General features: G+C 40.3%; 2 protein-coding genes across 9 annotated transcripts in view; one reads left to right on the plus strand and one right to left on the minus strand.

Moving 5' to 3' along the window:
• The window catches only part of pou1f1 (POU class 1 homeobox 1), a 28,215-nt gene extending 18,491 nt beyond the window's left edge, over positions 1–9,724 (plus strand). For 7 of the 8 annotated variants that reach the window (XM_035175534.2, XM_035175536.2, XM_035175533.2 and 4 more), the window contains 4 exons: positions 6,045–6,308; positions 6,461–6,625; positions 7,627–7,696; positions 7,780–9,724. In XM_035175534.2, the coding sequence (XP_035031425.1) occupies positions 6,045–6,308; positions 6,461–6,625; positions 7,627–7,696; positions 7,780–8,020 (740 nt within the window). In that variant the 3' untranslated portion in view covers positions 8,021–9,724. The remainder of the gene's footprint in view (positions 1–6,044; positions 6,309–6,460; positions 6,626–7,626; positions 7,697–7,779) is intronic. The other variant, XM_035175539.2, reaches the window with a different exon arrangement.
• A 1,437-nt stretch (positions 9,725–11,161) lies between these two features.
• On the minus strand, positions 11,162–22,197 carry chmp2ba (charged multivesicular body protein 2Ba). Its single transcript, XM_035174969.2, has 6 exons — positions 21,995–22,197; positions 19,218–19,309; positions 16,161–16,355; positions 14,766–14,868; positions 14,075–14,181; positions 11,162–12,848 (listed from the first exon to the last, which is right to left on the minus strand). Exons 1-6 carry the CDS (start codon positions 22,026–22,028, stop codon positions 12,735–12,737), a joined length of 645 nt encoding a protein of 214 aa, XP_035030860.1. The 5' UTR covers positions 22,029–22,197; the 3' UTR covers positions 11,162–12,734.
• Between the last annotated feature and the right edge of the window lie 1,238 nt (positions 22,198–23,435).

The following is a 23,435-nucleotide window of genomic DNA, read 5'->3' on the forward strand; positions in this document are numbered from 1 at the left end:
CCCTTGTGACGCACACTCGGAGTGCTGGATTTTAAGCCCAACCTAATTCTAACCTTGACCCTGAAACCAGGTCTTAACACTTTAACAGCCCTTTGAAAAGTGAGGAGGCCAAAATATCCTCACTTTCCGAAATGTCCTCACTCTGTACCGTCTATGCTGATGGTCCTCACAAAGATATAAGTACATGTACACACACACACGCACACACATAAACACACACACTCATGCATGCACGCACACACAGGCATAATCATTCTCCCGCTGTCCTGCAGTTAAACCCGGTAAACTCAGCAGAGAATTATTTTATCCTCCATTTAATTTTAAATCTGCTACCAGTTAAAATCAATTTCAGACTTGATTACCTCACCTAGCGCCTGAGATCTTTAGCGCAGTTGTTAAGCGTAACTGTCAAAGAGGACTTGCCACTTCCTCCCCCTCCTGCAGAGAGTGCAAAAATCCAAATAAAGAGGCAATAGTGTGAAAACGGTCTCGAAGAACTGTGTTGGTGTCGAGAGATTTCCTATTTTGTTCATGGCATAAGGAAACAGATTCATGTCAGTCATCTGTGGTCTTTTTAAAAATATATTTTGACACTTGATATGTGCTCGAGCAAAGCAGATGTTTATGCAATTCGTCACATGTTACTAATTCAAATTTAAAGGGGAGCTCCATCCATTCATATTGAGATTACATTTGCATTTCAATATTTCACACTGCTAATGTCATTACCGCCTGCAGTAGGGGTTGGTGTTTTACACCCAGTGAGGAGGAATGGAACAGGAACTTTAAACATACATTGTGCAAGGTACTCGGTAGAGTGCAAACCTACATCAAGTCCCAACAGTCCCCTAATGAAACCAACTTAAAACTCACTCGATCAAAATTTTTATTAGGATCTGCACCGAATTGCCCACACTCATAAATATCAGTTCCCTAAAAATGCCAGATTTTTATTGAGATCCATTAATTATTCTCTGAGAAATCAATGAAAATGTTGAAAGAAAAAAATCCTGGATCTGATCCAGATCTGCAATAAAACGTAATGGGTTCTTCCCTCCCTCTAAGTTTCGTGGTAATCTTGCTTACAAACCAACCAAATAGACAGTGGTGAAAAACACAGACAACAGGTAATAATATATTTAGGTGTAGCTGTCGCCTCACAGCAAGAAGGTTTCTGGTTCAAATCCCAGTTCGGTCTGGGTCTTTGTGTGTGGAGTTTGTGGGGTTTGGAGACTCTAAATTTGCCGTGAGCATGAAAAGCAGTATAGATGATGGATGGATGGATATTTCATTCAAGCACTAAGCTTTAAATCTAAACTACAATCAAAACTAAATCGTAAAATGGCAACATTCCTCTTTTTGAAACCACCTCTGAAGCAGTCGTTTTGACTTTTACCTCCAAGGAAGTTGAACAACTTCACTCTGTTTCATGTTTCTCCAAACTCAGGACCTGAGATCACTTTTTGTGACACTATTGCAGTATTTTTTTTTTTGTACCAGACATGAACGCAGACCAAAAGAAATATATCTAACAAGTGTAATCTGTCAGACAGGCTGTTACAGCAGAGGTGTCCTGCATCCTAATTCTTCATAAATAGTAAGATTCATTGAATACATAAATATCCTCTGAAGGTCTAAAGTAGAAAAAAACAACCGAATGTGACTTTAGTTAAAGAATGTGTAATTGAACTATTACAATTTCATATGATTGAACCAACTGGAGCAAAATCAGGCCAAGAACAATAAATGAAGTAAAGTGTAGCCCTGGTGGCACAGAGCGATTAGTATTTGCAGATGTAATAAAATGTATATTTTAACAGCCAGCAGGGTTAAAAAAGTAGGATTCAACCCACTCAAGCATCGACCCGGTGACATCAACCCTCTCCTGTAAATGGTCTAATAAAGCAGTTTGGTCTGTGGTATCCAAGGCGGTGCTGAAACACATTAGGAATAAAATTAAACAGGGGCCCACGTTTACGACCAGCAAGAGATCATTTGTCACTTCAATTAAGTTGCTGTGCTGCCAAGGGGAAGAATGATGGTGCGACAGATGTAACCAATGGTCGACGTGAGTAACATCAACTTGTTTGGGATGATGCTTAGCTCAAACAAGGGAAGTATTAATTATTGAAAGGCTGACAAACCAACTGCAATTAAGACAAATAAACCTTGAGGAATTTAGTGGGAGGCACATGAAGCGTGTAAGAGGGAGAATCCACGAGAGAAACTTGATGATACTTGTTCAACAGCAGTGGACAGAAGGATATGTGAGAGGAGGCAGGAACAGTTAAACAGAGCTGTGTGATTAGAGATGAGGTCACAGGAGAAATTGCTCCTTTAATTTTTAAAGCTGCACTAATCTATTAATTTAAAATTAACAATGGATTAAACGACACGAAGTGGAATGTGAAAGGTGTTGCTTTACGAACCCAAAGAGAATTATCAACTCCTCTCGGCTATCAAGACCTTATTTTAGCCTTATTTTCATATATATATATATATATATACACACACACATATTTACAGAAAGGTACTGGTATGATAGAGAGAAAATGAACAGGCGACCATGCAGATTTTACGTCATAGACGTGTATGTATGTATATAAAGATGGCCTACACATCCTTCCAATATCCACAAATGAAGCTAAAATATCCCAGATGCAAAGGTCGCCATCTTGCGCATTTGGAGCCAGAGTCTGCGCAGTAATTAATAGGGGATGGAGCCAAGGTAGCGAGGGCCAGTCTATGCATGTTCGACCAATGAGTCAGTCTCAGCTGTCAATCACGTTTTATTGCATCAAGTAACAAATTAAAACCAAACTTATCAGACACATCAATCAGTGTGATAACAACTTCCTTAAATGACAGAAACTGTCTTTGAGGACATGTTATTTAATGTGACTTTTTGGTTTGCTGCATGTCCCATCCACTAACATGGAGGAGGCAGTGGTAAATGACCTATACTGCAGCTACAGTCTACGTAAATTGTGCCAGTTTGTTTTCTTTCTGTCTTTTCTGATGCTGCTCCACTCTTTGGTCGGGTCCACATGTGTTGCAGCTGGATGGACCGCGTCCATGTGCACAAAGGCTCGTGAGCCTCTTTCACAAACCCTCTGGATCCACATGTGTTTGGAAGAGGGCTTGCTGCCCGCTCAGCCTCTGTGTGCACCGCACCATGGCCGTATGTAGACAGTGTCCAAGGAACATCAGAGCAGAACAACAGCCTCTCTCCCTCCAGCACAGTGAGCAAAACACGGCGCCTCAGGCCGAAACCACACGGGCCCTTGACTGACAGGAAGTTATGAGGCATCTGCCAAGCTCTATGAAATATAGGCTTCAAATTATAATTGTAAGAAGGCAGACACGCTGTGCACTGTACCGGTATTCTCCTAGTGTTAAAAAAAAAAAGTAGATTTCAACTTCTCCCCTACACCTTCAGGACAAGGGGAAATCACTGATGCATACAGTTTTGGAAGAATCTGCCACTTTGCTTTCCAGCTGCTGCTGCATAGACTCGACTGAACAATTCAGCCGGTCGATGACAGCATCCTTTTCTCTGTCCAATTTGGACAGGGGGCGGAGATTGAGAGGGCTGTTCTGGCAGTTAGTATTTCTGCAGCTGTATTCCTCCACAGAGGCTAAAAACACTACTCTGCTAAACATTTAGCTGCTGCACATCAGAGTTTCAGATGAAGCGATCGCAGCCATGTTGTCACCTCAGGCTCAGCCGGAAAGGCGCTGCTGTTCGAGGCAACAAGCATTTGATGGATTGTTGCTGATGTCTTTCAGCCGAGCAGACGGAGAGATAAATCTTTGCCCCCGAGCAAAGTGGAGGAGAGGCTGAGATGAAACCTGTGTGAATTTTGATCAGCGGAGCAACTATCACACAAAACACTTTCTTTATTTATTATTTACCTTTGCGAAACAACAGACAAGACAGAACAATACAAGGGAGAAAACAGTGAATACTGGTCTGACAAAAGGGGGTAAAAGAAAAAGGTGCATTAATACTTATCCTTGTCTTGTCGACATCAATTTTATTTACTCACAACATTCATTAAAAAAAAAAACTGAATCATAGAAGCAGGATTAAATAAAGGGGTAGTGTATTAGACCAACGGCTTTAGCGAGGTGTTCCTAATAAAGTGGCAACCTTCATCTTTAGTGCCTTGTTATTTCATTTGATTAGTTGAGACTAAAACGAGAACGACTCTCTACCTCCCTTATCACAGAAAGTCAGGTGATGCATGTGTGTAACATTTGCATTGTAACCCCACAAACACAAGAGGGGAGTGTTGCCTTGTTTATCTCAGATCCAGTTTCAGCAAACAAAGAGCATGAGATCAGTGGAGCTGCTGTTGCCTACTGCAGTGAAAAGAACGTAGTGTCAACTCAATCTTTTTTTTCGGTAAAATCTATCAATGCGCTTCTTTTCCTCCACTGCGTGTGTGCGCGTGTGCGCGTGTGTGCGCGTGTGTGTGTGTGATGCACCAACCATCTGCTGTTCTGGCAGTAATCCGTCTTTAATACAAAATAAAGGAAGAAACTAGTTATTAACAAGCAGCAGCTCCACTGCATCGTACTGAGGCATCAACAGCCACCTGTAGAAATAATGAGGAATTAAGGTTTTAGTCCATTGTGCAACGTTTATCTCTGCTGAAAACAGACCTTTTACAATAAGTGTGATAAGGGAACTCGGGTTTGCGTGGGGACACTGGAGCCAAGGACAAGAAGACACTGCAGTTATTGAAACACACTTCTTTTCACACCATTCAAACTCCGCTCACTGCTTTTCTCGGTGAATGGAGTCGGCTCAGGTGTCAGAACGTCACCCAAGTGTGACAGTGAAAAATTCCATTTCATTCCATACAACACACGGTACATTCAATGCCGTGCTTGTGGTTTTCTTTGTAGATGTACGAGTGACAGCATGTACATTCAAAGAGACAGAAAATAAAAAGAAGGCAGCACAGTTGGTCGCAGCAGGAAGGTTCCCAGTTCGTCCGGGGTCTCTCTCTGTGGACTTTGAATGTTCTCCCTTGTCTGCGGGGGGTTTTCTCCTGGTACTCCGACTTCCTCCCACATTCCAAAAACATGCAGATTGGAGTTTACTTAATTGCAAACTGTGCCCGCGAGTGTGAGTGGATGTTTGTGTCTGCATGTTTGCCCTGTGATACACTGGTGATCTGACCAGGTGGGTGTACCATGCCGGCAGGGATGGGCTCCAGCTCCCCCCGCTACCCTCTGCAGTATATATGATGGATGGATGGATACTGAACATATATCAACAACCAGAATGGCACTCAGCAGACCCATAACTTGCACATCTTTATGATTGTGCGTTGTAATCGCAAAGGTGCGTCCTTGTGCAATTTTTCTTGTAACCAAATAATCAAAACTTAAGAAGGGTTTGCAGTTCATAGCATAAACAGAATGACCCTCAGTAGAGCACACACCTCCGCCAACAGTCCCCTTAAATTCAATCAAGCTGCAACAAATTGCACACACTCAAAAATATCAGTTCCCTAAATGAGTGTTGTTTTTTTAAACAAGAAGGGAAATTAGTTAAAATGAGATATTCCTGCATGGATCCACACTAAAATTTTACAGAGATCTTTTTTGGCCCATTCTTCCTCGATAAATCCGCTTGGTAGTTTCTGCATAATCCTGCTGCCAAACAAACAAACAAATGGACAGCGGTGAAAACAGAAACTCCTTTGCGGATATAAAACCGGCTTGAACCTTCATTTCAGGAGGAGGGGGGGGGGTGGAAGTTGTCATATTGTTGCATTTATTTTTTTAGAATACAACACACTGACCAAACAAAGGGAAGTTTTTATTCCCATGCCTCAGAGAGTCTCACAGGGAGACGTCAAACGCTTTCTGTGCTGTTGAGATAAAGGCTCCCAGCGTACTTGTGGGAATAGAGGCCATGCTGCTCCCAGTGCCCTTCTGACAGGCTGAGGGTCTCCCCTGTGTCTCCCACCCACTCATTTTCCTCTCTCAAGCTCTCCCTCTCTTTCTGCCCCTCTCCCCTTCTCCAGGGTCTCTTACTCCTTGCTTGTACAAGTTTCCAGATCATGGTCTGAGTAGCGGCTCTTGCGCATTAAGCCACGGTTTCTCTTCGCTGCCCTCGGCTATTCTCTCGACTGATGAGGCCCCTGGGGGCCCCACTGTCGGAGAGATGAAAACTGACGCCCAGAGGAAGAGCATGCGGGACTCCGACGATACCCCCGCCATGGACTCCCCGCAGATACGAGAGCTGGAGATGTTTGCCAATGACTTCAAGATACGGAGGATCAAACTGGGTACGATTCCTGGGCAGCTTGAAACCATCTTCGTGTGTTTGACTGCAACAATTAGATATCTCACCACACTGTGGTTGCACCCACCTAGAGCTGCTTCTCCACCCAATGCATTCAATAAAGTGTTTCCTTTTCTTTCCCATTTTGACCTCCAGGCTATACCCAGACTAATGTAGGCGAGGCGCTCGCTGCTGTGCACGGCTCAGAGTTCAGCCAGACCACGATCTGCCGCTTTGAAAATTTGCAGCTGAGCTTTAAGAACGCCTGCAAACTCAAGGCCATTCTGGCAAAATGGCTGAATGAAGCGGAGCTGGCTGGCGGTGAGTCACACACGCATCTGCTCTCACGCACCATCAGCGAAAGCATTTATTTAAATGTAACCTTTAGCCATCTCATCTCTATAAGGAAAATAAGTGCTTTTGATTAGTCTGAAAGAGAGCAAACCTTTCCTTGCATGATTATTAAGATTTATTGGACGACTTGTACATCATGTAAGTCAGCAGTTCACAATCTTCTTCCCCTATGGCTTTATTAAAATGAAGTGATATCTACCATTGAGCTCTAAGCAGTAGGATTTTTCGAAATCGAGGGGCCACAATTTACAGAGGGGCCAATTATATATCCAACGTCCATGTACAATTCCTGATTCAGTAAGGTGCACATTTAAGTAATTTATTGTATATGTAAGCCATGTGGCTCTGATTCAAAGACACAAATCATTGAATATATTTTGAAAATAGATTTTTTTATGCTCAGGTAAATATTAGGCTTTCTGTCAGCTCTTCAGAAAACCCTCAGGTTTTAGGGGGTCGTTCTCAAACAACACTGAAGATTTAGAGGTCATTTCTATTTATTGCCTTGGGTCCTAATGGTTTAATGACTACTAGCAGGACAGTGTCACTTCAGGGGCCAATCAGATTTGAGCTGGGGCCAGTTCCCCCAGGCCCCGCCCCTGGCTGTGAGCTGTTCTTTTCTTAAGTTTAATTTAAATGAGGTCAAATTACTCAGAACTGATGTAAGGAAAGCTTAAATGTATATCATGTTTTGTAGTCGAAGCAGAACAAGGTCACATTAAAGTGCATCTGAGATATGTGATTTTTAACCGGGTGACATTAACATCTGTTCTAAAGGTCTTAGGGACGTCACAGTTGGTCTTATGTTACAGTCGTACAGGTGATCGGAGAGAAATTAGAAAAAGGTCCAGTGTGTTAGATTAGATTGTTCAGTCTCTAACTGTCAGTAAATCACTTTCATCTTTCTTTTCCATCCTCACTCACAGCTACAGGTACAATAAAGTAACGACATGTTTTCTTCCTTGCAGCCTTGTACAACGATAAAATAGGGATGAATGAGCGAAAGAGAAAACGGAGAACAACTATCAGGTATCTAATGTAAGGACCAAACATACAGAGCATATATATGTAGATTTCTATGTTTATCCTCAGTGTGCTCTCCCTGTCCCTCCACACCACAGCCTGGGAGCTAAGGAGGCTCTGGAGCACAGCTTCGTGGAGAAAAGTAAACCGTCCTCTCAGGAAATAGCGCGGATCGCCAAAGGCCTCCACCTGGAGAAGGAGGTGGTCCGAGTCTGGTTCTGCAACCGGCGCCAGCGGGAGAAACGGGTGAAAACGAGCCTGAACCTCAGCTCCTGTTTGTCCAAGATCAACCCAAACTGCCTCTCACAGATGAGTAAAGCCCAGAGGCCGATGACGTAGTTTGATGCTCGGATGGCGAGCGAGTGTTCCACTGACGGTCGGTGTCCGACAATCATTCCAGGGGGAAGAGGGTGAAGTTTACTGAACAGCAAACAGAAAGGTCTTATAATGAAAACTGCACAGTAAGCAGCTGCTGACACTTGAATCTGTTTCGCTGATTTGACATCCAGATGAGAAATTATCCCCAGTGAGGCTGACAAAATAAATAAATAAAACGCTCCAACACAACTTTGCTATAAAACCACAAATCAACATCAGCAGCGAATGTCTGAGTTCGTAAGGACATCCTTTATTACAGTTACCTTAATGTCATTTAAAGTTGTTTTCCTTCTTTATTACGAGAACAGAATGGTTTTCCTTGAGCCTATTTTACCTGCATATTACAACGGAGTATGAAGGTCACTTAAAGGACAAAAAAAACATAGAAAATTTGAGAATAAGGTCTTAAAATTGCAAGAATGTAATTTGTTATCTTACAAGAATAAAGTCGTAATTTTAGGGCAATGTCATTTTACAAGGGCAATATCAGGATCACTCAAAAAGAGTCTGGTTCAAGTTTTGGGATTTTTCCTTCCTGCTTAATTTCTAGAAAAACTGACTTTTCTCGTAATATTACAACTTTACTCTTCTGATATAAAATGTTCTCATTAATTTGTAACTTTATTCTTGAAATGTATTGTCTTTTTTTATATTATGGCTTTTCTCATTAAATTATGACTTAGTAATATTATGACCTTATTCTCAAAATCTATCTTTTTTCTTTATCATTGCCTCAATACCCTGTCGTTCTTTCAGTCTTTATTACTAGAACAGTCCTTTTTCTTACCTCATTAAGTTGAAGCTGTGAAGAAAAAACACTTATTCAATAAGTTAATTTGAGCTGCAGCTTCCAGTCCTGACTTTCAAACACACTGAACCTTGACTGTGCCTTGTTTGCCATGTTAATACGGAAACTATATTAACCATAGAGACCAAATGTAATTAATCGGCATCAGATTGCAGATCCATCAATCTCTCTGATCGATCCGCCCTGTGCCTTCTCTAAAACACAGACGTCAACAATCCCCTGCTTGAACCTCAGAAGTAAAAACATATTGATGATGATTTACATGTTTGTGCTGTAGTTGTGTGTTTATGTATTTGTGATGACAGCCGACGACTCTGTGTCTTCTTTAATTATCTGTCACTGTCTTATAAATGTTTGACGATTTATTTAAAATGAACGTAGCCATAGTCAGAAAAGTAATATATGTAAACTTTCACAACAACCTATTTATTTGAGATCTAATATATCACGTTGATCCACTTACGACCTCTTTGATTTATGCTCTGAAGTCTAAGACGGCGGTGAAACTTTTTGACATTCTTGTCAACTAATGAATCCGAGGTCTCCCCGTTTCCCTGCTGTGAGACACATTCAATATTCTGCTTTTTGTTCTCGCTGCCATGACGGAGTGTCGGACCGAGAGGAGCGGCGGCCTGTCGCCACTCCAAACCGGTCGGGATGACTAATGTGAAACTTCAGAGACTCGGGTCGCATTGATCGGTGTCTGGAGGAGAGCTAAAGAATGAAACTATGCGTCACGTAAGAAATGCCATGTGGATATTAAGGGTCCTTTATTCATCTGAATTGAAAATATAAATATGCCAAAAGAATCAGCTCAACTCCTATCTGCCAAACAATAAACTCAGTTTTATGATGAACCCTATGTGCCATCTCATTTGTAATGATGTTATATTACAGCTTTGAATACATACATGAGTAGACAGACAGAGAGAGCGAGTACAGTGTGAGCTGTACAATTCATGGGGGGGTGTCACCGGGGATTCATGAATAAAGTCAGAAGACGCCTCAATCCAGAAACAAGCAGTTTGCCGTGTGATTCATGCGCCGCCGTCGAACCGGAGTGTCGTCAGGGGAAATAAAAGCAGCGGGGGCATCGATTGCTGCCACATGTCTGAGGCTGCACAGAGGAAAGTTACATCCCAGTGTGCTGACGAGGAGGATGGAGACACTCGGTGCTGCTGACACACAGCTTTAATACTCCTTTAATACTCTTGCTCTTTGAAGATCCACTTCAACTCTCCACTTTTTTCTTGTATTTCCACAGGAGGTTGCTGAATCATTGTCAAAGCTTCACTAGATGAACTTATCACACTTTGTCAAACATGTGAACACGTACTGTTCGCGATGTCTTGATATCCTGCAGAAGTAAATGCAGAATACTGCACGTTCAAGTGTCTTGTTCTTGAAAGACCATGCTGGTGATATTATTTTCCCATTTGCTACGAATCACATTGACCCCTGGTCGGATTTGCACGAAACTCAGTGGAAGTGTGTGATGTGGGTTTTGGTCCATTTCTTTACGCTCACATGGTGAGATGGAAAGTTTTTTTTTTACATTTCCCTTAATTTCTCAGGGAATAATTCATGGGTCTTAATGAAAAAGTCGGGCATATTCAGGGGACTGATATTTAAGAGGACAATTTGGGGCACAATAAAAATCTGGATCTAGTGAATCTGAATGTGGTTCAATAAGGTTTTAATACTTTCAGTGGCCGCGCTGGTGTTGATTATTATACATTCGGTTGTTTTTCATTCCAACTTTCTGTCGACTTCTGTGTATTTCTGCACAATGTGATTTTGTTCAACTCTGCACTGGTTTAATCAAATGCCACTTTAACAAAAATGAATGTGGTCTGCCGGTTATGTGGAAATGAATTGAAATCCTTGGCTGTCTGGGATTTTAAGTTAAAATACATGTGTATATGAAAATCAAAGACTATACAGAACAAATTGGAAACTGGTCTGCAGAAGTGTGAAGGCTAAGTGATTAATATGAAGTTACGGAACTGGCATAAAAACAGTGGAACTGCACATTAAAGGGTAAACTCATATAGAAGAGGTTAAAAAGAAAATCTGGAGAAACTTCATACCTCTTGATTTACAAATCAAAGCTAATACTTTCAGTAACCATGCTGGTGTTTCTCTTCATCCATTTGTTTTATATTCTTTTGTGTTTTTTCCTGTCATTCCAACTATCTATCTTAGTTCCATTTTTCTGCAATGATGTGAAAATCTATTAGACTCTTCTTTCATCGCAAACTAATTTTTTAACGTCTGCACTGACAAACAAATAGTACCTGAAGAAACTTTATTCATTATAAAAGCCATAAACCCTTTACAGAGTCACTTTACAATGACAAAGAAGATAACATGAGTATACATACAGTACATATGTTGTTTTGGAAACTGGGAATTTTGAAATCACACTCAATGTCAAAATCTGTTAAAACAGTTTCCACTCATAAGAAGACTATTGGAAGGTAGAGGAGGAGAATGATTTACAAAAAGAAGATGTGACTTGAACATGTGGGATACATGCAAGAATGAACACATTTTTTTATATTTGTTTTGGCAATGAGAGAGAGAGAGACTAGGTAAATATGAGGTGTCTTCGTCACTCGCAAAGCCTGAAGCTGAAATTAAATCAGTGTATAGAGGAATCTGCTTCAGCTCTGAAGAGGACAAAACCTCTCTTGGATCACAGTGTAAATTTAACAAACACCTTCATTATTTAGTTGTGTGTGTGTGTGACTGAGGCAGCTTCGAATAACAAATGACGGTAACTGCACAGCAGCTGAAAGAGAAGAGCGACTGCAGGACCAGTGCCATCCTACAATCACTGTGTAAATCCCAAGTCCGATATTAGATATACAATCAGACAGCAAGCATCAACCAAGAAGCCCCCCAAAAAATAAAACAGGATTAATCAGTAGCATCAAAAAATCGATTCACTCTTTGATAGAAAGTCTTTCATTAGTCCCAATTTGTGTTTGCGAAAGTTTTGTCTCACAATCTGTACAACATTGCAACTTCAGCGGCGCTAATTAGATGCTAGCCAGTTTGCTATCGGATCAATCTGTCTCTTCATCGCATGCAAATAAAAGGTGTTATCATCGCCTGAAGGCATCAGTGTCTGTCACACGCTTCACATGAACATCTGCCGTATGCATAGATTTAAATAAACATGATCTACTTGACCAGTTTGTTTTCTGTACATGGAGTCAGTTTAATAAGTTTGTCCCATCTTAGATGTCCCAGTATGAACAGTAACAGTCTTTATACCCACAAAATAACTTTTCCAGAGAATTCTTGAACAAAGACAGTTCACGTAAGGGAGAAAGCAAATCAACCAATCACAGCAAAGTTAGCAGGTAATTGGGGAAATCTGGGGATCCGCTCATTGAACTATTGTTTAATCACCACACTACGACCATCTTTAATCACGTAGAGGCGGTTATCTGAGTAACTCAAGTTTGACCAAGACGTCAAATGGAAAAAGCTAAATATTAAGCATATAGACTGTAGCCCTTTATGAAGACAGGGGTGGATGGTAAACAACAGTGTGGGTGGTTCTTCGGGTTAAGCATCTATTATTATTCCACCTTCAGAATGACGCCGGTCTGACGTCAGAATAAATATTATTTTAAATAGATCAGATGTTCTGCCTTCATGGTCTGTAAGGCAACCTGTCCAAGAATGTGAGAATATGATTGTGTTTGTGTGTGTGTGTGTGTGTTTGTTAGTGTGCGCCCTCTGTTACACCTGTACCATTTGAATCATGACAAAACCAATATGTCTGACAGTCTGTATCCATTGGTATTAATGTTGCACCGGTTTATGGTGTGAACATTAAAACAAAGACAACAATTAGTCCACTCCCAGCGCTCGGAGCTGTCGCTCGATCTCGTCGTCAGAGATGGTGGCTTTTTTGGCAGCGGCGGCGCTGGGGAGGCTCTTTCCTGCAGCTGGAGCTCTCACCATCTGGAAAATTCAAACTCAAAGTTAATACACACACAGTATCACAAATGTCGGTGCTTGTTTTGAGATTGGCTGCTGTGTACAGCTACTCCAAAGCCAAATCTAAAATCTGTTTATCAGATAACTATTAATTTAACACCATGTAGTAACCCTGAAAGTATGAATAATTAGGGATGTAATAATTAATGCAAGTGTGTGTCAGTGAACAGTTTTTTATTTTATCTTCTTTTATTTTCCCAGACCTCAATTTAATCCTATTTAACCTCTACTTTAAAAGAGATTTGTCGGTTAATAGTCAAATGTTTTCCAAATGATGTAATTAAATTCAAATTATAATAAATGATCTTTGAGTTAGCTGAAAAAACTCTAGTTGTTTCTCTGTGTTTGTCATGTTCTACACTTAAAAACATGATACACTGAAGAAATATGATCAAAATACAGACTTTAATTCCTTTCCTAAAATCAGTACTTCAAATACTCCTGAGCTGCATTAAAGACTAAATAAGAAATTGTGCCATTTATATTTTTCACAATAGTGTGTATTATGTTAAAAGTAAAGATAAAGACTATTAACTTTACGACTTAAGCTGAAAACACATGGTAACGAATTTGCTGATGCTCGTTTCTTCCAAACTACCTCAGTTTATGAGTCTCGAAACTTCCTTCTAGCTTCAGGGTTGGTTGAGAAAACCTTTAGTCTCTTGTTTTTCTTAGAAAGTGCATGATCTGCTCAGTATTTTATTGTGATTTAGCAGGAAACGATCAACCCCCTTCCCCCTCGCTCCCCACAAGCAAAAAGCAGTTTAACAGGTTTTTCTGAAACCTGCCCGTTTGTTCTCTGCAGCTGTGTGGGCTCCTTTATTGGACAATTTGTTGGTTTGTGTTGTGTTTTGAGAGGTAATAACTCATGGAGACCCCAGGGGGAGCCAGACACACAACAGATGGCAGGCCTGGCAGTTTACAAGGACTGCAGTGTTCAGAGCTAAAAAAGCTGAAGGCTATAGCCCCACCATGTGGCAGCTGTGATACATTTTAACACTCAGTAAAAGACGTGTGGAGCACTTATTGTTCACTCCATGTTGCTACACTCCATTAACACATTACCCGTGTAAAATGTGTAATAAAATGCTATGTTTTAACTTCTCACTTTAACTGTTTTCCAAATGTAAAGAGTATTCAGGCCATATGAGGTCAGTGGTAGTTTCCATCTCTCATTTTTAATTTCTTACCTTTCCAGAGATCTCAATGCCGATCTCATCCAGAACCTGGTTGACAATGTCCTGGGATTCTTCCTCATCCCCAGAATCATCAAAGATCTCATCCAAAGTGTCGTTGACTGGACAGATAGTGAGAGAAGGAGGGAAAAGATAAGGACAGACGAGTCAATTAAATGCAAGTCAGACATTGATTTTCAGTCACTGGCTGGACTTTAGAGTGAGATAGCTGTTGGCAATTTTACCGTCAAGAAGCTATTTTACATTCAAACTAGTACATAGGGCTGTGTGAATTGACCAAAATCTGATCCTGATAACGGTCAGCTCATATCCAGAGAACAACAGATACTGGGACTTGGAGTTTGTTTTGAGCACTCCACTGTTTTTCTCTGCCTCATCTGTAGACTCTCTCTGTACGTTTTCATATGATTCTTGTGGAGGTGGTAAGAGAGGTCAGATGATGTCTTTCTATCACCATCTAACAGACATATATCGCAATAGTAAATATACATGTATGTATTTGTGGATGCTCATGTGTTGGCATTTAAACTTAAAATGAAAAAGCTGTTGTACCTGTCAAACCTATAGTTTTATATTTCTCTTTACCTAAACAAACATGTGCCTCTCGTCACCCTAACAAGTTTTGGAAAGCTCCTAAATACTACGACTCTTTGTGTCAGTGCATGTGTGTATAATGAATCCTTACTCATCTCTTCCGTCATGTCCATCTTCATGTTCTCCTTCTGGAAATCCTGCATAGTCTGAAGGGTCTTCTGAGGATCCATCTTTTTATTCACCGCTTGCATTGTCTGTTCACGTGGTAAAAGAAGGTTAGAGAATTAATCATTCAAGAGCTGTTGAAGGGATTATGCAAGTAAGTAAAACCTCACAGTGTTCTCGAGGTCGGGTTTGTACACAAAACACTGAACGCCTGGTCAGGTTTGGGTCAGGCTCAGTTAGTTTTCTCTCCGACTCTAATCCACTAATTGATTCCTCTAGCCCACATTGACCCTGATGCCATTAGTGTATGAGTAGAGAAGAGAGCTGTATACAGAAGCACTATATGAATGTGTATGTGTTTGAGTGCGTTGCAGTGTAAAGCATTTGTGAGTGAAACATTAAGACAAATAAAATGCAGTCCATATAAAAATACACAGCTCCAAATAATGAAGGGAACACTTAAATCATACATCAGATCTTGATGAACCAATTATTCATGTTGAAAATCTTTACTGTTGTACATTGTATAATTGGTTGAAAACAAAATGACGTAACAACGGCCAATGGAAACCGAAATCATCAACCCATCGAGGGCTGGATTCAAAACCTTCAACAACTCAGACTGACTCACAAACGATGTGTCTTCTTCCCTCCTGTAAAAGATCAGCACAGACATGTCCTAGTTTCCCCTCTGAGCCAGACACAGAGAGGACACATGTCCCCATCTCCCTTTTACTGTAGTTGACAAACTGGTTCAAATCATGCTAACACACAGAGCTTCCTCTGCTGAAGGAGGGAAATGCTGTACTATGCAAATAACTGAATGAATGCTGCTGTTCTTTTCAAAGAAAAGCACCAGTTCACCAGTACATTAACAAATATCTGACATTAAACAATTAATATCTCTCACAAATACACACGCCTCATCACACCCCATTAAACTGAAGCCTAATTATATTTGACCTGTATGTGTTTGCTAAGTCTGACTCTGTACAGTAACATCGCTCCAGGCCAATTACTACCTTTCACACTTCATTAGCACCACTGTTGCAGGACTCATGTTTTAAATGTGAACAGACCCCACATTAATACTTTAATTACACTGAAATATTCATATGAGTAAACACGGAAACTAGTTATTGTTCAAAAGAGAAACACACTTAATTTGTGAAGTAAATAAAATTTACGTCAAATGTCTAGATAGCCATTTAGGATGAATCAAAGTGTTAATTAATATATCTAATAGTAAGAGTTTTAGTTAGTAAGATTAATAATCAGCAAAGACGTAAACTCAGCAGGCTGTTTGATTTCATGTTCATGATTATTACTTTTTTTGAAGATTTTAGAACCTGAATTAAAGAACAGGGTCTAAGATTCTTACCTTGGCTGTGCTGGACATGGCACCGGCCATCTTCATTTGAGAGTTCATGACCTTCGTCTGCGTCGACATGGAGGTGACCTTAGAGCTGACGGCGTACGTTCGGTTTTTCTGCTTCCTTAGCTGGACCAGCTGCTTGGCGAGGATCTTACACGCTTCCTTGTTCCCAGTCTTTGCCATTTTCTTGATCTCTGCCTCCTGGAGTGGGAAAAATGAGGATATGAGCAGTAAGTACATTTTCCTTACACATTATGCCTCAGTTTTCCCTGCTTAAAACAAATGTCAATTTTAGCAATGTCAGGGTGTAAATTTTGCAACTGAGTGAGACTATGTACAAAATGTTGAGTCAATTTAGTGTGTCAGAAAACAAGAGAGGTTGAAATGCCACTAATTGAAAATATCTTTGGTTATCAGGAACAAATCCACTGAGGCTATTAAGGGAAATGAGTCTCCTGGTTTCATGGGTAAGTGAGTAATTTGCCAATCAGCCATTTTGAGATAATGTTTCTGTGTACACACAAGTAAATTAGGAACAACAGTGGATTAAGGACTAACCCCACAGGGATGTGGAACTGCAGATTAGCCACAAAGTAAAAGTAATGTTAAAGAATTCTGCTTAACCATGTCAAATGACATGCTGAGATTTTGGAGATATTTTATGGATGAAGGACGGAGCTTTTTTACACATTCACTACTGGGCAGAGAAGTTTCTATTTTTAGAAGCGTATCAATCCATACTGACTCGCGGGCCTTCTTCTTCCTACACACTTCTCATGTAGTGTAGCTTAAAATGTGTTTTTGTCCACACGACATCCATCAGAAGGTCATCCTCTTACACATGTTGCATTAGAAACACACAAATGAGTAAGAATGCGTGCGCACACACACCGTATTGATAAACATATCTGCGATATTCCCTCAAGACTAATGTATTTGCAAAAACAAGCTTTTAGCTTTGGTAAACATAAGAACACACACTGATGCCCACAAGGATCCCTTGTGTGGACATGAATTTGTGCGAGCGTCCCAAGAGAAAATGAATAGGGCTCCAGGTTACAGTAAGTTAGCCAGGCCTCTGAGCACCGCTTCTTCATATAGCTCCAGCATGTTTTGCTTATTTCTCTTGTGCGTGAATGTGTGTATGTGTGCTGAACGCATCCTTTTCAGGAAAGGACAATTAATTATTAATGTCTGATACTGCAAAAGCAATAGACATTCTGGCTCTCTTGCCCCTCCGCGCGCACACAAACACACACAAACAAACACACACACACTCAGGTGCGTGCATAGAACAGGTGCATTAGTCTCAGTTTGTATTCAGCTGCTTGCAGAGAGAGAAACAAAATCTAATTAATGCCACTGAGAGAAAAACTTTGAGCTGTGTGAGAAAAAACACACACCGACAATAATACTGTCAACTGAAAAATGCATTATGAATGCATTAGGAGGAAAAAGACAGAGATGGGAGCAGTGGGACTGCTGCTGATGTGAAGCTTATGATGCCTTATTTACTCCCCCGTCAGAGGAGGAGGGAGGAGGGAGGAGGTGGAGGTAAGTGATAGATAGAGAGTGCTCTCCGAGACATGTAGGAATGCAGCTGGGCGGCTGTTAGGCTTTGCCTGGTAGTAACTGGGAATCAAAGACAAGGGTCACAATGCTGAAGATTTCTCTGAACACATGGACAATGTGTTCAGGAGGTTATGGTTTCACTCCTGTCCTTTTTTGTTTGTAAAGATTACACAAAACTACTGAACAGATTTCCACGAAACTTGGTGGAAGGATGCAGTATGAAATAGGGAAGAAGCCATTATATACACTCAAGAATATTTTTCTCACATTTTCCCAGAAAATAATTCATCGATCTTGATGAAAATACGACCACACATATTTAGGGAACTGATATCTATGAGTGTGTGTAATTCGGTGCAAAAAAATCAATTCAACAACAACAAGAAAGAAAGAAAACATTCATAAACTGTGAAAAAACACAAATTATTAAGGACTTACATTTAAATTCAATCATGGATTTTATTCATTTTGCTTGGTTGGAAAAAAACATGCATGAAATGTGGACCTTGAAGACACAACTTCTGCTTTACTCTTTTCCATTCACTTCCTAATTTAGTAAATCCTACTGAAAAGGTGTTGAAAACGAACCTGAATTTAAAAACCCTCGGGGGATAATCTCTGCTCCGTGTCATTATTACACAGTATATGCATGTGAATGTGTGCGCGTTTGCATGATCTCCTGTAAAGTGTGCACGGTTGGGGGTCAATAGTCAGTCATGATTGTGCTAAACTGCATATACACAGTAGGTCATTTCCATTTCCCACGCGAAATTATCTTTTATTCACAACGTGCAAAAAGGCTTTTTTTTTTTTTTTAAATAGACTAATTAGCACAAAGTATTAATGAGGAATGAAAAAATGTGGTTCCCCAGGGAGGTAATTATGTCCTGTATGATATTTACTTAATACAACAGAGGGGAGAGGACACAGCTGGTTTCTTTCATCTTTCAGAGACGGGAAATGTGTGCGTCTGCGAATAAAGCCCTTATCGTGTGACAGCGTACGGGTGCATGTGTGTGGGAGAGGGAGGTCTCACTTGCCTGAAGCAAAGCCACAGCACCAGCTCTCTATCTTGTATTTTCATTTACACCCATTAGCCAATCCGGTTCAAATGCAGATTGGAGGAAATGGATGTAGTGCATGTGTGTCAGGAGAGTGGAGGTTCTTAAGAAAGAGTTGACGCAATATGTAGAAATATATGGAAGATAACTTATGTAGGGATATTTGGTTCTGTGTGTGTGTGTGTGTGTGTGTATGTGATAGGCTACCTCTGGGCACAATTTTCATACTAACTACCAGTTAATTAAGGATAACTTACCCAATTGGGAGTCGAAAGCCATGTCCCCCAGTTGGGTTCGGCAAGTTATGGTTATAAGTCTCCAGGAAATTAATGCAAGTCTATGTAAAAGTGTGCGTGTGTGTGTGTGTGTGTGTGTGTGTGTGTGTGTGTGTGTGTGTGTGTGTGTGTGTGTGTGTGTGTGTGTGTCCCACCATTTGTTTCTCTTGTTTCTCCAGCGCCGCTCTGTCTCTGGTGATCTGTCTCTGAGTGCCACGCAACTCTTTCGACTGTTCCTTGATGATGTCTTTGGAGGGAGAATCAAAAAGGAGGAAAGATGAGTGAATACTTTGTCAAATCTGAAAAAACTTGTACATTTAAAACAACATTTTTCTCTACACCAAAATGCAAATACACACTGTATTTTGACCTCTGCCTCTCAGTTTGTGCTGAATAAAAAAAAATCCAGCTATGTGGAGTGATGGTAAGACAACTCCAGTCTAAAATCTGGCATCTCACATGACTTGCATCGCCCAAATAATGAGAAGCTGGCAGCTGAACAGAGAGCACATATTAAGACCAGCAGGAAGAATGTGGAATAACACTCTTTTTTTCTATGTGGTTATATTGGCAAACTACCCTCTGTAGTTTCTTCTGTATGTTGAGGCATTTCCAGTGAGATACATTAGTAGTGTTGAAACATGGACTGTTGAAGATGATGTGAGTTTTCAGTGTGGATGTCTCTACGTTTCCTATTTTTCAATGTGGTTAGAGAGGGCAGGGTCTAGGTCAGCTGTGTGGAAGAAATGTAAAACATCTATTCAGCGGGGTGTGTTTGAGTGGGTGCCCCTCATGCACACAAAATACCACAGGGTTACTCAGCAGCACGTTGAGGGCGCGCTCTGACACCAACAACTGTGGAAGTGCTCAACACTGAGTCAGCTCTGAACCACCCACTCAAACACTAAGTGACATCATGTGAGATAAAGCGTGACCATAAAGTCACACACACGGATTGCGCAAGTAATCACACACACCTTCAGGTCATCAAGAAAAAAAATGTTTTTTAAATAAAAAGAGAAAAGAGAACAAATAAATAAATACAGAGATAAACTAATTAATCAAGCCAGGTAAAGTCACTTTGATCTTTATACCTCAAAATTATAAATAATATAAAAATATTGTAAAATATAAAAATACTAAAAACAGTAAAAAATATATTTAAAAAGTTTTAAAATGTGACCAGTATTTATCACCCTATATCCTCTGACTTTGAGTTCCAATAATAGAAACTTCCCCCCAAAACAAAACCTCTAATATGGGGAGAAAAAAGAAGAATAAACCTCAGAAAGACCGACAGAGGAAGGATCTCTTCCAGGATGGACAGACAGTAGATGTTTAAAGAAATCCGGAAAATGCCCAGAGTTAAATGTTATATGAATAAATAAGAATTAAAGGACTTCTGAACATATTTTTAAACAACTGATTCAGCTCCATATATAAGCTGCTATATAATAAGAAATAACCTTAATGAATTTTTTTTTAAAAAAAGGTAAACCATCGGCAAAAAAAGAGTCCAATCACGAAGTTGGTCAAGACACGTCAGTGCGTTGGACCACTTGCGAGAACGACACACTTGTACGTACAAGGTGACGTGGCGCCAACGTCTCAAAGTGGGTGGGATATCGCCCTACAAATACGTGAGAACTAACCCACCCCCCCCCCTTCGCCATTCACCAAATATCAAGAAACCACTTCAACCAACTCAACGAGGGCAACTGTGGGGGAAAAAAAATACCACGCCCAGAGAGCGAGGGATGAGAGAAACTAAGGAGAAGGAGAGGATGGAGACTACGAAGTGTCGAAGCTGAGAAGACTTGGCGGTGGCTCGGCGGTGGAGGGGGAGAGAAACGCAGCACAGTGAGTACGGCGTGAGTGAAACTGGGAGGACAATGATGGGAGGAGGGCGGGGAGGCGGCGCTGTGAAAGGATTTGCCTTTACCTACAGATCCTGTTATGACATATGCCAAAAAATATACTTTGATATTGATGTTTTCTTTTTGAATAATCCACATAAATGAGTTCAAGTTGGGGCCCAGAGGAGGTGAAGTTCACCCTGTCCTCCGTGTGGAACTCCAGCCCGACGAGTGGCTGTAATCAGTGTTGGAAAGAGAATAATTGATTCATTAAATTTGATAAAAGACAGGCTACGGCTTTTCCCATTTTGACCTTGTGAGGCTGATTACTCCGCCTGGAGGTAAAAACTCCTGGTATGTTACGATTGAGAGGGTTTTTTCTTTTAAAGAAATTTGACACCTGCACATTACTGACTCAAATAGGCAAATCAAACTAATATGACAGCAGGACAAACTTCCCCCATAGCGTTACACAAGTTGATCACACCATTTACGCTTTAACTGAGGGTCTTTTTGTCCCACAGCACAGCAAGGCAGTTGTTTTAGGGTTTTAAAAAATTCTAACAAAATAAGACAGTAATGTATCTTATTTACAATATTTCTGAGAAAAAGCCTCGTATGGCAGAGAAGGAAATGGGTTGATCCGAATTTATTAGAGATCATAGATAAAAAATATGAAGTTAAAAACCTGCTTATACCTCTTCAACAAGACGTATATAACGATTTGAGATACACTACACGACTATTGGGGCTAATTTCTGCTTAGTCACTGTAAACAACAACTTCCCATTAACATGGCAATAAACAGTCACCATGTTCCTAAATATGGATTTAACACTAACAGAGAGCTACTGCAGCAACATTCCTACTTGGAATCAGCCTGTGATCCTCCATTACACAACATGTTCTCCTCTGCTACATGTCTGAGTTTCTCTCCTCGGACCTGAGCAGTGACACTGAGGAAGAACCGGTTCCGCGGGTTTGAGCCCGGAATGCTAATTTAAGATGGAAACAACACAACCGGGGCTAAAAACAAGTTAGCTAGCTCCGAGCTCCGGACACAGGAGCAAACTTACCGTCGACAGTCTTCTTCTTGAAAAGCGAGGCCATGGCTGCGCTTCGTGTCGACTTTCAACCCTGGACGTAAACTCCCGTGCGGGGGACACCGTGTCGCTGCTGTCGCCGTCGCCGCCGTGGAGCCGTCAGACCGGGACAGTGGCTCTCAGCTGCTCCGCCTCGGCTTCCTGGTTCACTTTCCTCTGGTTCCTGCTTCGGCGCCGAGGCAACGGCTCCGCGTGACGTCACGGCGGGACTCTCCGGCCGCCTTCACGGTCGCTCGTAAAAACAGCTTTCACCTCAAGGCAGCGTTATCAGTATTATAACAAAATTCGATTTATCTATTTATTTATCTATTTGATTTTTTTACCTTTTAAATATACAATGTGTGTGCATATATATACATTTATTTTTGCTATAAGAAATGTCATTGTCATGGGATGAAAACCCCTTTAGAAGTATTGTCTCTTTTTTATTTATTTATTTACATATAAAGGCAATATTGTCATTGAATTGAATTGTTTGGCAGAAGACGTGTCTCTCACCATATAGATTCTATATCAGTAAAAAAAAAATCTAAGAAATACATACATACAAATACAAAATCTACATTTATTTTATCTTTTCACATATTTCCAATTTATTTTGGTCTAATTTAAAATATATCTATATTGTGTGAAACTAATAATATTATTGAAATTAAATGCAAGAATGTAATTACATATTTTAATTTGGACAGTTATGACTCTGATTATGTTCTTAAGGTACTTATGATACATTTACACAAATGTAGGATGTGCAAAAATTATCCACAAATCTTGAAGATAATTTTTAAAACCCTTTTGTTATTGTAATATTTTTTGTTACTTGTGTATCTAAATTCTGGTTTATTTTCTGCCTGTATGTACAGAGTACATATCTGCCGCTTTGTAAATTTGTATTCCGTTTCATGAAGTTAAAAATAATCACTCGTACCTCAAATCATGATCACAAATCTCACATTAAAAAAAGTATGTGAACACTGTTGCATCTGTGTTCTATTCGACACTGGGTTTTAGGAATATGGATGTCTGAAAAATGTCTTATGTATCTGTGGTTATGATATTTCAAATCAATTATTAAACCATAGTTGCTCTGGTGATCCATACAAGGAAAAAATACTACAATATAGTCATCAGCAAGACATTGCTGTATAGGCTGTAAAAATCAATACATGTAAATTTGATTCAGTTAAATTTTACGGAGACATAAGTCCACTATTTGGGGTTATTAGTGTCTATTATACACAAGTTACAATATTTCTTACGGTCACTGAATGCAGCATAAAGGCAAATACCCATTTGAGAAACTGTTCATTAGAAACAAATAATTATTTAAATATGCTTAATGATAATGTTCATCAAGTGCAGGAAGTCATGTTGACTGAGTATGGGGTCACATATTTATGGTTTGAATGAATTT

This window comes from Hippoglossus stenolepis, chromosome 13 (assembly GCF_022539355.2).
Source record: "Hippoglossus stenolepis isolate QCI-W04-F060 chromosome 13, HSTE1.2, whole genome shotgun sequence".
Classification (NCBI taxonomy): Eukaryota; Metazoa; Chordata; class Actinopteri; order Pleuronectiformes; family Pleuronectidae; genus Hippoglossus; species Hippoglossus stenolepis.